We start from the raw sequence: 15,229 nt of genomic DNA on the forward strand, positions 1-15,229 counted from the left end.
CAGCAGGTACTGGGAGTGAGTGTGGAGCCTGGCCAGTCCAGTGTCCAGCAGGTACTGGGAGTGAGTGTGGAGCCTGTCCAGTCCAGTGTCCAGCAGGTACTGGGAGTGAGTGTGGAGCCTGTCCAGCAGGTACTGGGAGTGAGTGTGGAGCCTGGCCAGTCCAGTGTCCAGCAGGTACTGGGAGTGAGTGTGGAGCCTGTCCGGCCCAGTGTCCAGCAGGTACTGGGAGTGAGTGTGGAGCCTGTCCAGCAGGTACTGGGAGTGAGTGTGGGGCCTGTCCAGCAGGTACTGGGAGTGAGTGTGGGGCCTGTCCAGTCCAGTGCAGTGTCCAGCAGGTACTGGGAGTGAGTGTGGAGCCTGTCCAGCAGGTACTGGGAGTGAGTGTGGAGCCTGGTCAGTCCAGTGTCCAGCAGGTACTGGGAGTGAGTGTGGAGCCTGTCCAGTCCAGTGTCCAGCAGGTACTGGGAGTGAGTGTGGAGCCTGTCCAGCAGGTACTGGGAGTGAGTGTGGAGCCTGGCCAGTCCAGTGTCCAGCAGGTACTGGGAGTGAGTGTGGAGCCTGGCCAGTCCAGTGTCCAGCAGGTACTGGGAGTGAGTGTGGAGCCTGTCCAGCCCAGTGTCCAGCAGGTACTGGGAGTGAGTGTGGAGCCTGTCCAGCCCAGTGTCGTAAGAAGTTTAACAACAAGTGGAAACGCCCAGTGTCCAGCAGGTACTGGGAGTGAGTGTGGAGCCTGTCCAGCCCAGTGTCCAGCAGGTACTGGGAGTGAGTGTGGAGCCTGTCCAGCCCAGTGTCCAGCAGGTACTGGGAGTGAGTGTGGAGCCTGTCCAGCCCAGTGTCCAGCAGGTACTGGGAGTGAGTGTGGAGCCTGGCCAGTCCAGTGTCCAGCAGGTACTGGGAGTGAGTGTGGAGCCTGTCTAGTCCAGTGTCCAGCAGGTACTGGGAGTGAGTGTGGAGCCTGTCCAGCCCAGTGTCCAGCAGGTACTGGGAGTGAGTGTGGAGCCTGTCCAGCTGTGTCCAGCAGGATTAGGAGTGAGTGTGGAGCCTGTCCAGCCCAGTGTCCAGCAAGTACTGGGAGTGAGTGTGCAGCCTTTCCAGTCCAGTGTCCAGCAGGTACTGGGAGTGAGTGTGGAGCCTGTCCAGTCCAGTATCCAGCAGGTACTGGGAGTGAGTGTTCAGCCTGTCCAGCAGTGTCCAGCAGGTACTGGGAGTGAGTGTGGAGTCTGTCCAGTCCAGTGTCCAGCAGATACTGGCAGTGAGTGTGGAGCCTGTCCAGTCCAGTCCAGTGTCCAGCAGGCACTGGGAGCGAGTGTGGAGCCTGTCCACTCCAGTGTCCAGCAAGTATTGGGATTGAGTGTGGGCCCCTGTCCAGTCCAGTATTTGATTTGATTTATTGTTGTCACGTGTCAGTGTGCACCGAAAAGTATTGTTTCTTGCATGCTGTATAGATAAAGCATACCATTCATAGAGAAGGGAAGGAGAGAATGCAAAATGTAATGTTTGGAGATGAGTTTCATAGGAATAATGGTGTTGAAGACTGAACTATAGTCAATACGTAGGTGTCTTTGTTATCTGGGAGTTCCAGGGTTGAATGCTGGGCTAGGGAGATGGCGTCTGCTGTAGACCCTGTTGCGACGGTAGGCGAACTGTAGTGGATCCAAGCAATCTGGAGGGGCTGGAACTGAATTGTGCCATGACTAACCTTCCGACGCACTTCATAACGATGGATGCCAGAGCCACCTGGCCACCGGATGATAGTAATTGAGTACACTGCTTGGCTTTTCTTTGGTACCGGGATGATGGTACTGGTATTGGTCCAGCAGATATTGGGAGTGAGTATGGAGCCTGTCCAGCCCAGTGTCCAGCAGGTGCGAGGAGTGTGTGTGGAGCCTGTCCAACCCAGTGTCCAGCAGGCACTGGGAGTGAGTGTGGACGCTGTCCAGCAGGCACTGGGAGTGAGTGCGGAGCCTGTCCAGCCTGGGAGCGAGCAAACGACCAATCGTGTACGCATGTACGCACGCATGCATGCATGTCCAGCCTGGGAGTGAGCGACCGAGCGAGGAGCCTGTCCAACCTGGGAGTGAGTGCGGAGTCGGTCCCGCCCAGTGTCCAGCCAGTATGGGGAGTGTGTGGAGCCTGTTTAGTCAGCACAGTGTTTAGCACTGCTGCTTCACAGCACCAGGAACCCAGGTTGATTCTGGCCTCGGGTCACTGTCTGTGTGGAGTTTGCATGTTCTCTCTGTGTCTGCCTGGGTTTCCTCTGGGTGATCTGGTTTCCTCCCACAGTTCAAAGATGTATAGGTCAGATGGATTAGCCACCTGCTTTTTTGGGAGAGTCAGTGCAGACTCGATTTGACAAATGGCCTCCTTCTGCACTGTAGGGATTCCCATGGTACTGGGAGTGAATGTGGAGTCTGGGAGTGAGTGAAGAGTCTGCCCCGCTGTGCAATGATACGACAGCCGCCTGTTGACCAGGTATGCTGGTGTGGTAGCTCTGGAGGACTTTACAGCCAGAAGACAGACTTCTTCTATTGACGCAAAGTACCGGTATTTAAAGCAGTTGATTTGTGTGATAAGAGGTGCTTAGGTTGGCTGCATCAGAGAGCTATTGATGACAGCTCTATTATTTCTTCATAAATTCAAGGTACTTGCCCTAGCAAATTCCTGAAATATTTAACTGATTGCACAACTTGAGGAAATGCTGTCGATAAATAGATGGCAACCTGTGGCTCATCCGGGTTCTGAATGTTACATCTTGATGCCCGGTGCCCATTCTTTCCCGCTAATATCCCTGAGGTGATACACATGTGAAGTGTATGACAGAACTGTGCACTCCATCTGCGTCAATTGAAAATACTATCTCAGTTCATTCTGCGTGCCCTGCAAATTCTAGGTACACGAATGCAGTTAGCAGAATTACCCTATCCTGGGAGACCATCTTGGTTACACCAGTGGATGTGAGAGGTTGCACTTTTCATGTTAGTTTAATTTGCTTTGTGTTGAAGTGGCATAATAAAGAAGCAGAATCAAGTGCAATATCAAAAAATACAGAGGAAGAAGAAGTAACCAAAAAGAGGAAAATCGGTGATAGGGGCAAAATGATAAAAGCAAGTTGGGGGTTGGATTATTTTGTTATTGAACAGAAAGGGAGGCCATTTTTCTCAAAGTGATATCAGTTCCAAAAAAATACGATGTTAAGAGAGATTCCTTTTGCATTGCAAAACCTTTGCTAGCTTCTGCCCAATGTGCTTGGCAGCTTCCAAATCTGAAGGGAGCTACAGAAACACAAAAGCAGAGACTTAGATGAACGTTAAATGAGAGGGATGCAGTGACTTTCGATAGTTTTGTATTGCTTTTTGAAGTTTGTGACCGTTCTATTAATGTATGAATGATTCCGCATTTTTATGACTTGTTATGAAATATTTAGTGCGTATTAAATGTATTTAATCTTATTCGTGGGGTCATAGTGCACACGCCTGATTTCAATCTTATGGCCCGTGGAGATGAAGGGGGGGCACTCATGCAGCCCACTCACTAGCCTAGGTTGTCCTTCACTGCTGCACATGTAAATTACTGAATATGTATCCGCTCTGATCTCAAAACACTGCGAGACATTTTTTAATAGGTTTGTCTTTTTTTTATATCAAAAGTGCAAATGTTTTAGCAATAAATACAATTTTGGCAGAAATGTTTGGAACCCAAGATCACCCTTCAATTTATAATTGTGTGAATTAACTAAAAATAATTTACTTAATTTTGTTGCTTGAAAGTTATTTCAGTGCTGAAATAGTTGAACTCGTTTGACAGTCTCTTAATGCAGTCTTGCAGACTTCTCTTTTCCTGCTACTCTTTGAGAAGATTTAAATACAGGAAGTGCTTTACTCATTTTAAATTTAGTATTCAAATTCACTGCACAAATGCTTTCCCTGTTAATTTTCCCCATGGACTTTTCTGCTAAGACACTTTTACAGCCACTCAGCCTTTTAAAAAAAAAAATCTCATCTCTTTATTTCAGTTTTTCCATCTTAACTTGTACTTGCCCTGATGGCCCCGGAATTTCTAAATATCATTTTACATTACTGAGTTTTTCTTCTAATGGCGGGTTCCTTGGCTGCATTCGCACCATTACTCCTGCCTTCATTCTTTTCTCACTCTCAAACCTAATCACCCATATGTGATTCCAGAATATCCTCAGCTCTCCTTGCTGCCTTTGTTTTCCAGTGAAACTCTGTGATAGGGTCACTAGTTGTTTCACAGGTGTTTTGCAGGGAACTGTAGCACATGCACTGGTAGTTTATTTATTTTACAAGCCATTAACTAGTGTCCCAAGAACACAATCCATATGAGACAATCTAATTGGTACTTTCAGTTCTGTCACTTTTATGTTGAAAATAAAGCAACTAAGTGATTGCTTTGCCATTAATCTCTGTTCTCTCTGAGAACATAATCACAATCTCCATTTGGTTTTCTTTTTCGACTCACCCCTTTAGATCACACTCAACTTTCTAAAGTCTTGATCTGCTAGACTGTATTAATTTAAGGGACTGTGCCTCAACTCTCTTTTGCAACTTAAAACCACAGATAAAAACAAATTCTTGCAGATGTTGGAATCCGAAACAATAACGGAAAATGCTAGAAAATCTCAGCAGGTCTGACAGCATCTGTGGAGAGAGAACAGAGCCAATGTTTCAAGTCTGGATGAATTTTATTTGAGGTCTGATATTGAAGACTAATAAGGACCAGAAGGTCAGTAGACATTTGACAGGAGGGACTCAATTCAGGCTGATTCCTATGAATAGTCTCCCCCTGTGAGACTAATCCATTACTTGACTTAGTTAATACTGAGTCTTGTGGGTTTCAAACCCGGGTTGCTGTTGCTGGTACAGGTACTTTAACATCTCGCTCAAAATATATAATTTTCAAATGCTAATCAGGAACATCCGTTCCTCCAGGAAACGGCAGCCCCGAAAATGCATCAGCGTTACAATGCTGTTCAGATTATACTGCATGTCGTAGGATAAAGTAGTGCCCATCATTATAACCATGCCGTTGCCATGGATGGCATTCCTTTGTATGGCCCGAAGATAGCCTATGTCTGAATATGCTCGTAATGCAAGTCTTCGTGGGAAACAACGTTTCGGGATAAGGTGTGGTTAGACTAATTATTTCATTGGTTTGTCCATTTCCTATTGGCAGTCAGAACAAGCCCATATTTTTTTTCTAAGCAATACATCTTGTTACAGGGCTGCATTGGTTAAGCAAGATCGTCATGCAACAGTTACCACCGGATACCGTTCGACTTCTTTCCAGCTCTCAGACAATAACCTCTGTGGTTAATGTAGTGAAGGAGCTTGTGGAAAACTCATTGGATGCTAATGCAACAAGCATTGAAGTCAAATTAGTAAGTGGCTTCGCATTTCTTTTTCAGTCAAGGCTCATTTTGGCTCAGCAATAATCGCATTCTGTGCGGTTAAACTGAGAAAAATTTCTCAAATTCAGCTTTAACTAATTAAATGGCAGTCATTAAAGAATTACAATAAACAATTATTTTTTTAACTGAATTTTTGTTCTAGAAATGTGCCGAATTGTGGTCTTTCAGCAGATGTCATTATAAATCTAGTGATTGATATTACCACTGAATTAGATGTTACTGTGCAATCTAGTATCATGCAGTGGGGAGCCATATCTACTACTCCCAACCTGTTTTCAGGATTTTGTGTCTGGTATACCGCACTTGCTGTTTGGGATCATGTTTCCCCCTCTCAATTAGATGATGGGGTCTTGAACGTTACCGACATGTTAGGCATGCTAATTCTTGGGTAAGACAAAGAAAAATCTGTGGCAATTCCCAAAAAAACTTATTAGAAAATTTGCCTCCTGCTCCCAGTGTAATCAAGCACATTCCAAGAGAGCGTGATGACTTATATTGCCTCAACTGGCAAACTTGGACAAATTTACCCCCTCTCCCTGGGTAATCCCAATTTCCTGAGCAAGGTAGGACTATACCGACACTGAAAGCAACCTCTCCAATCATCTGGATAGTCTCAAAGATCATTGACATTTATCCAACTTCACCTCTATCGTTCAGTAGTCCTTTCCACCAAACATCCATCACCCTCATAAAATGTGTTTCATTGTCTACTTTCATTTTCACATTGTGATAGACTATTCCACACATTTGTCCTCTGCATGCCAAAATTAGAATTTTAACTGAAAGTTCTCCATCTTTTCTACCAAGTACATTAAAATGCAAAATGGGATACAGCTGCAGAATTTAGTGACACTAGATTATTCATTGCACTGAATTTTAACAGGATGCGCCTGCATGCTGCAACATTCGCTTTTGTGATGTAAAAGCCTTAACTATTGGTCTGAATCTTTTGATTATTAAATGCTTTGTAAGCAAGACTTGTTTGCTGCAAATGAAGGGTGCTTAACATCTTTCGTGATTAACTTAATTTAAAGTCATAATAAAGCTAAAAGAACCATTCATGGCTCTTTGTATCTGAAACAGGAAAACAGTGGGTTTGACAGGATAGAAGTACGAGACAATGGTGATGGAATCAAAGCTGTTGACACCCCTGTCATGGGACTCAAACACTACACATCTAAGATTAGTCATCATGAGGACTTGGAAGCCCTGGAAACATATGGATTTCGTGGTGAAGCTTTAGGTTCCATCTGTACTGTGTCTGAGGTAAGAAAGTGATATTATATCAAATGTTATTAAGGCTGCCACATTCCGATTATTCACATTATTAAAATGACATTCAGGATGTTGATTGTCAACAGACTAACAATTAACTTCCGTGATGTTTTGTGTCAGGGTGGCAACTTGTAGTGCCATGAACTGCTAACAAAAATTCAGTTCCCTCATTCCACAAATGTGGCATTTTTAGTTATACAGTTATGGAAAGACACCGAGAAGCAAAAAGTTGTTTTCCTGCATGGGATGAATGAGATTTTGTAGAGCTTCGAGGAAAGAGCAGGGAAATGGGACTAATTGAAAACTTGAATAATTCTCCCATGAACTGCTAACAAAAATTCAGTTCCCTCATTCCACAAATGTGGCATTTTTAGTTATACAGTTATGGAAAGACACCGAGAAGCAAAAAGTTGTTTTCCTGCATGGGATGAATGAGATTTTGTAGAGCTTCGAGGAAAGAGCAGGGAAATGGGACTAATTGAAAACTTGAATAATTCTCCCAAAGTACTTTGAAAATAACCTTTTGACCCCGTCTTATGTCAAGATGGAAGCAATACTGCAATCTGTGCTCTAGTTATATTGATAATTAGTTACCCAGAAAATTGACCTCTAAATATGTTCCAGTAGATATGCCCAATACTTTGCCACTGACCTTAACGTGAGGAGCAGCCAGCAATATAAATGAGATTGCTAACTGCGCAAAGCAGTATACACATACTGGTTTGAGGCTGGCAGCAATCTAAGAGACACGTGTTTTTATGGTGTGAGGCACCATTTCCTGGTCTGGAGTGTGGATAGAGATCCTTTCTATGACCAACTGATGATTGGCTGATGCCGAGGAGATGCATGACAATTTCGTGTATGACAAAATGTATAATTTGACTCATTGCAGCATGTATCCATTAGTCAGGAAGCATTTGTTGTGGGAAATTTACCACTTCGGAGTCAGACTTGGAGGTTTCAATAATGCAGTTTTATTTCGGACAAAGCTTTGGGAGAAAGCACTGGTACTCCGCAGTACTTGGCAGCTACCTTCTCAACTACACAATGGTAGTTGATCATTTTTATACCTTTTAGACAATGGGCAGTACGGACATTAGCTGTTAACACATCGTTACAAGTTGAGTAGACAGATATGGACATCGATAGTTAACACATCGTTACAAGCAGACAGGTACGGACATGGACAGTTAACATATCATTGTACATAGAATGGATACATTTATGCAGTTATGTCCTCTATCAATGACTGGTTTTGATCTATACATTCAGTGGCTGATCTTGTTACGTTTATGTATTTATGTCCCCATCTGTGGCTGACCATATTATCAGACTCATTGTTCTGGGTCTGCTCTTATCTAAAGTGCCTCAAGCTCTGACCAGCTTCCTGCAGCAATTCAGATACTGCAGGTTTTAGCTTTTTGTGTAACTGTCAGTGCCAAAAGCCAGTGCCTTTTAATGTCCCTTCCCAGGTAACCATTTTGTGTCCATCACTTTAATTCCACCATAACACATTGATGCAATTCTCTGATTAAAACAATTTTGATTCGAGGCTAACAGATGTCACAGGTTTAGCACCGTTGTCCCAAAAAATTGAGAATCTCTACTCCTGATAAGAGTCTTGCTTGACAGAAGTGCAGATCAGAGAACAGGGTGTAAAATAGTGTACCTGATTAGTAATGCTCCTGATTTTCTATCATTAAAGTAAATCACCAAAAAAGTAGGATCGCCATCAATTGACTTCATGCCCGGTTCTCCAATCTTGGTCCAGTTAAGTGAAATTCCACACCGGGGGTTACCTTGTCATTTGAGTCTTTATTTGATTTGAAACAATTGTTAAATTACGTGATGTTCTCAACAGTAAGCATAAGGACATTGTATATAATTTTAAAAAAGAGCTTGAGTTGACCATGTGGACACTCGAGCCTACTCCATGATTCCGTACAATCTTCTGCCTCAACTCCATTTTCTTGCCTGCTCTCCATATACCTTGAGAGGAACAATGGCTAACATTTAAAGAATAAATGAATGCATTGCAACACTTATATATTCCTTTCTGACGCACAAACAAAACAGGAAAAGCTGCCCAACCATAGCTTACAAATTAAATTAAGGATTGTATTAGATCCAAAGAAGAGTCATATGAAGTTGTCAGAAAAAGTAGCATGCCTGAAGATTGGGAGAAGTTCAGTATTCAGCAAAGGAGGGCAAAGAGATTGATTAAGAGGGGAAAGATAGAGCATGAGAGTAAACTTGCGATTAACATGAAAGTGGACTGTAAAAGCTTCTATAAATATATAAAAAGATTATTGAAGACAAATGTAAGTCCCTTACAGTCTGAAACAGGAGAATTTATAATAGAGAACAAGGAAATGGCAGGGCAATTAAACAATTACTTTAGTTCTGTCTTTGTGGAGAAAGATGCAAATAATTTCCCAGAAATTCTAAGAAATCAAGGGTCCAGGAGGAGGAATTGAAGGAAATTAGTATTACTAGAAAAATAGTGTTGGAGAAATTAATGGGACTGAAAGGTGATAAATCCCCAGAGCCCGATAATCTACATCCCAAGGTACCAAAGGGGATGGCCATGGAAATAGTGATGTGTTGGTTGTCATTTTCCAAAATTCTGTAGATTCTGGAACAGTTCCCAGCAGATTGGAGGGTGGCAAACATAATCCCTCTATTTAAAAAAGGACGGAGGGAGAAAACAGGGAATTACAGATCAGTGAGCCTAACACCAGTAGTGGGGAAAACACTCGAGTCTATTGTAAAGGATGCGATAACAGGACACTTAGAAAATATCAGTGGGATTAGACTAAACCAACATGGATTTATGAGAGGGAAATCCATGTTTGACAAACCTACTGGAGTTTTTAAAGGATGCAACTTGTAGAATAAATAAGGGTGAACCAGTGAATGTGGTGTATTTGGATTTTGAATAAAGTCCCACAGAGGAGTTTAGTATGCAAAATTAAAGTGCACGGGATTGGTGGTAATATAGGCCAAGAACACAGGATGCTACAAAACCTCAGCAGGTCAGCCAGCATCTAGTAGAGAAAGCAGAGTTAACGTGTCGAGTCCTTTAACTCTTTGTCAGAAATGAAGGGAGGGAAAATATGTTAGAGCTGTAAGAGGTTGCAAGAAAAGCGAGCAACTTTACGAACAAGTGACAGGTGGAGGTGCATTGAGGCAATACATGTATAGGATGGACCTGTATTCACTGGAATTTAGAAGAATGAGAGGGGATCTAATTGAAACATATAAAATTCTGACGTGGCTGGACAGTCTGGATGCTGGGATGTTGATTCCTGTGGCGGGGGTGGGGTCTAAAACAAGGAGTCACAGGATGTGGGGGAGGCTTTTTAGGACTGAGATGAGGAGAAACATCTTCATTCAGAAGGAGGTGAACCTGTGGAATTCTATACCACAGAAGGCTATGGAGGCCAGGTCACTGAATATATTTAAGAAGAACATAGATTTTTAGACTCTGGACTCTAAAGGCGTCAAGAGGTATGGGAAGAGAGTGGAAGTATGGTGTTGAGATAGAGGGTCAGCCATGATCATATTGAATAGCAGGACTGGTTTGAAGGGCCACATGACATACTGTTCCTATTTTCTATGTTTCTAGGACATTTTCTGTTCACTAACCAAGAAAAACTGAGGCTAATTGAAATGCACCTTCCCACAGACTTTTGAATTGACCTACCTTATATTAGTTGATCTTTCTCTACGCTCTAGTTATGGCTGTAACACTATATTCTGTACCCTCTCCTTTCCTTCTCCCCTATGTACTCTATGAATGGTATGCTTTGTCTGTATAATGCGCAAGAAGCAATACTTTTCACTGTATACCAATACATATGACAATAATCAAATCACAGTACACCTTTAACCAGCCATTTAACCTAGACCTGATTTGCATAGCACTGATCCACACCAGACAGTGCATTTATTTACTCGTTAAGTCTTTGTGGTTTGCCTTTACTATTTTTATAAAACTTTGATAATAGAGATACAATTTAGCCTCATTTTGCCTCCTTTTTTCACAGGTTATTGTCACAACTAAGACAACTGCTGATGAAGTGAGTACTCAATATACCTTGGACAATGCTGGACACATCATTTCACAGAAGCCTTCTCACATAGGCCAAGGTATTACGATATATACTCAGCATTTGGAAGGCAATGGTATAATCAGACAAAGTCAGCATGGATTTACAAAGGGGAAATCATGCTTAACAAATTTATTGGAATTCTTTGAGGATGTAACTAATAGAGTTAACTGAGGAGAACCAGTGGATGTGGCTTATTATAAGCCTTTCATAAGGCTTTCAACAAGGTCTCATTAACAGACTACTAAGTAAAGTTAAAGCACATGGGATTACAGGTAATGTCTTGAGACGGATAGAAAGCTGGTTAGCAGATAGGAAGCAAAGAGTTGGCGTAAATGGGTCTTTTTCTGATTGGCAGTCAATGACTAGTGGGGTTCTGCTTGGATCTGTCCTAGGACCCCAACTGTTAACATTATATATTAATGATTTGGAAGAGGGAGCTAAATGTATTATCTCCAAATTTGCAGATGATACAAAGTTGGGTGGGAGGGTGAACTGTGAGGAGGATAGGGATGTTTTGCTGCAACTGTATAGGATGTTAGTGAAGCCACATCTGCGGTACTGTTTTGATGTCCTTATCTGAGGAAGGATGTCCTTGTTATAGAGGTAGTACAGCGAAGATTTATCAGGCTGATTCCTGGGATGGCAGTTGTGTCATGAGAAGAACCAAGCCGGTTAGGATTATATTCACTGGAGTTTAGAAGAATGAGAGGGGATCTCATAGAAGCTTATAAAATTCTAACAGGGTTACAACAGGGTAGATTCAGAAAGAATGTTCCCAATGGTGGGGGAGTCCAGAACTAGGGGGTCATAGCTGACGATAAGGGGTAAATCTTTTAGAACTAAGGTGAGGAGAAATATCTTCTCCCAGAGGGTGGTGAATGTATGGAATTCCTACAAAGTGTTATTGAGGCCAAAACGTTGTGTGATTATAGCTCTTGGGGCTAAAGGGATCAAGGGCTATGGGGGGGGAGGAGGAAATCAGGATATTGAATTTGATGATCAAAATGACTGGTGGAGCAGGCTTGAAGGGCCGAATGGCCTACTGCTTCTAGTTTCTATGCCTCTATATTTGTGTGCGCATGTATCTTGTACCTCAGAGGGTTCAGATCTCAACTTTGGATCTTCAACAGTTGTAACATTCTTTGGGGAAAAGTAAGTCAAAATTCAATTTAATTAATTTAAAAATAATGGTAACAGGCATAGTGGCAAGTGGTTAGCACTGCTGCCTCACGGTGCCAGGGACCTGGGTTTGATTCCTGGCTTTGGTCACTATCTATGCGGAGTCTGCACATTCTCCCCGTGTCTGGGTGGGTTTCCTCAGGTTATCCAGTTTCCTTCCACAGTCTGAAAGTCAAACTGGTTAGGTGCATTGGCCATGCTAAATTCTCCCTCAGTGTACCTGAACAGGTGCCGGAGTGTGGTGACTGGGGGGTTTTCTCTAACTTCATTGCAGTGTTAATGTAGGCTTACCTGTGTCACTAATAAATAAACTTTAAACATCCTGAAGTACCATTAACCCAAAAAATCAAATTCTACCATGCAGTGCATATAGGAAGTTTTTAAATAAATACATTTAGAGTGATTATCTGTCAGTGGTAACAGTATAGATTAACAAGCTTCGAGGGACAATGTATCCAGAATTGTACATTCACCGGTTCATCAACAGTACTTGTCACTAATCTTAAAGAAAACTACCCACAGAAGCGCTAACGATCAAGGGGATTGCTAGGCACCCAGTAACAGTGAGATGATCAGACAGGTTAAGAGGTAAATCACATTGAATATTCTCAATGATAGCAAAGCAGTAAGTAAAATGCACTGAATTTTTCACTTATTTAAATTGTTACAGATAGCAAATTAAATTATTGAGACATTCAGGAGAAACTGAAATGTACCATGAACAGACTTACAACTTCACATTTTTTTATCATTATGGAGATGTTTGACATTCTGGAAATAAAGAATTAGTTTTTTAGAGCCAGTGAAGCTTTTTGGAAGTAATCATGTCACAAACCCAGTTACATCTTATTCAGTGAGGTGTAACATATTTTCAAGGGTTTCACAATGAGACTGTTGCATAAAATGACACTGAGTTAGTTCACTGAGATTGAGTTGGTTGAGGAATCTAAAACACAGGAACACAGTTTCAGCTTAAGGACTGATCATTTAGAACTGAAATGAGGAGAAATTACTTCACCCAAAGGGTTATGAATCTTTGGAATTCTCTACCCAGAAGATTGTGAATGCTCCATTATTGAATATATTTAAGAAGAACCATATTGAATGAAGGCGCAGGCTCTATGTACCATATAGTTTACTCCTCCTATTTCTTATGTTCTTGTTGGTAGTCTGGGGAAATTTAACAACATATCTTCTGAGGACATGTGGAGCATGGAGTGTCAGATGGTGTGACAAATACCGTTGGAACCTGGATTTGGAGTTCATTCTTCTATTGCTGTTTATTTTTTGTGTGCCTTCCACTCATGGTATAGTGGTAATTATCTGATGATTTGGTTGGTCTGACTAAAGAAGAACTTCTGCCCCCTGCAAAGAAATTGGACAAACCAGCTCTGCAATAAGTGAAGACAATTCAGAACTGAAGTTCCAGTCAAGACTCTTTAAAGCTGTGCCTCTCAGCAACTTGCAGTTCTGTGTAGTTGACGACAGAGGTTGTCTTGACATCTTGCACTACTTTAAGAAAGTTAAGGGCAACACGAGCATCTCTGCTGAAGAGAGAAAAGGTTTTGTTTTAGATTATGTATATGACTTTGAATATCTGCTTGTTGCCATACCTTAGTGGTTCATCAGACACGTTAAGTGGTAAATCACATTGAATATTCTCAATGATAGCAAAGCAGTAAATAAAATGCACTGAATTTAGTGATTCTGGGATCATGTCTGGAAGTCGGATTCCTCCAGGCCTGTAGAGCAATGTGTTTGTAGAGCAATGTGGTAGCCACTGGTGTCTCAGCCACGGTTCCTTATCCAAATGTACTGCAACACACTGGCTCTCATGTTCAGTTTGAAGTTGGTGAAGTGATCATTTACTGAGCTGTCCATATTTCAAAAAGGGAATCCAGGATGCTTGACCTCATCCAAAAAGCACAGTTGGGTCCCTTCCTGGTGTGGTACCTCAATCTGCTGGATTGTCTTAGGATCCTCTGCCCAAATGTGTGTTTTAGCTTTGTATAGCTTTCCAAAGTATCCCAGGTGGTTACGGTTAAAAGACTGCACTGAAATTGGTGGACATTGCTCTCACCTGTGAGATCATTAGGCTGCAGAGTGCTGACATGATTACTCACCCTCTTGTGGTCAATTTAGGTTGACTTCCTAGGCCTGGAGTGACTCTGTTCCTTGTTGCTTTACAAGATGGACAGTTGGGGTTGCTCTGTACCATGACTTGTCTTCGCCACATAAAATGGATCGGTGCTGTTGGTGGATTTCAGACTAATTATCTGGATGGTCAGAAGAGTCAGATCTTCTTTGACCTGCAGTATGTCTGAAAGGGCATCGTCAGCCATTCTGACAACAATTCTGCCCCTTAGGTGGCACGGTGCGTAGCACTGCTGCCTCACAGTGCCAGGGACCTTGGTTGACTTGCTGTGTGGAGTTTGCATGTTCTCCCTGTGTCTGCGTGGATTTCCTGCGGGTGCTCTAGCTTTCCTCCCAAACTCCAAAGATGTGCAGATTAGGTGAATTGGGCATGCTAAATTCTCCCTTAGTGTCAGGGGGAGTTTGCAGAGTAAATACATGGGGTTACGGGGATAGGGCCTGGGTGGAATTGTTGTCGTACAGGCTGAATGGCCTCCTGTACTATAAGTATCAGTTCAAACTTAAAGTAACTAGTCACAGCCTTCAGCCAATCTGTATACCTTTTTTAAAATAAAAGAGTAAATCAGTTTTCCAGGCTGTTGGACACGTTTGTTGAAATTTGATCTCTCTCAAATTTTGTTGCTGCTTAGATTTAAAATCTGTATCAAAGCATTTTAGAACTTCATCAAATTTATCTGAGGATTTATTTATTCCTTGCCTTGCAGTAATATCATAGAAATCATAGAAACCCTACAGTGCAGAAGGAGGCCATTCGGCCCATCGAGTCTGCACCGACCACAATCCCACCCAGACCCTACCCCCACATATTTACCCGCTAATCCCTCTAACCTACACATCCCAGGACTCTAAGGTGCAATTTTTAACCTGGCCAATCAACCTAACCCGCACATCTTTGGACTGTGGGAGGAAACCGGAGCACCCGGAGGAAACCCACGCAGACACGAGGAGAATGTGCAAACTCCACACAGACAGTGACCCGAGCTTGGAATCGAACCCGGGACCCTGGAGCTGTGAAGCAGCAGTGCTAACTACTGTGCTATCATTGGCTATCGGACCTACTGAATAAAATAGTGTATTC

At 42.6% G+C, this 15,229-nt stretch overlaps 1 protein-coding gene across 27 annotated transcripts in view; it reads left to right on the forward strand.

Moving 5' to 3' along the window:
- Window positions 1-15,229, forward strand: part of pms1 (PMS1 homolog 1, mismatch repair system component) — a 101,397-nt gene that overhangs the window by 252 nt on the left and 85,916 nt on the right. For 6 of the 27 annotated variants that reach the window (XM_078228564.1, XM_078228588.1, XM_078228567.1 and 3 more), the window contains exons 2-4: window positions 5,241-5,398; window positions 6,512-6,694; window positions 10,753-10,855. In XM_078228564.1, the coding sequence (XP_078084690.1) occupies window positions 5,267-5,398; window positions 6,512-6,694; window positions 10,753-10,855 (418 nt within the window). In that variant the 5' untranslated portion in view covers window positions 5,241-5,266. The other 21 variants (XM_078228590.1, XM_078228586.1, XM_078228585.1 and 18 more) reach the window with 16 other exon arrangements.

This window comes from Mustelus asterias, chromosome 14 (assembly GCF_964213995.1).
Source record: "Mustelus asterias chromosome 14, sMusAst1.hap1.1, whole genome shotgun sequence".
Lineage (NCBI taxonomy): Eukaryota > Metazoa > Chordata > Chondrichthyes > Carcharhiniformes > Triakidae > Mustelus > Mustelus asterias.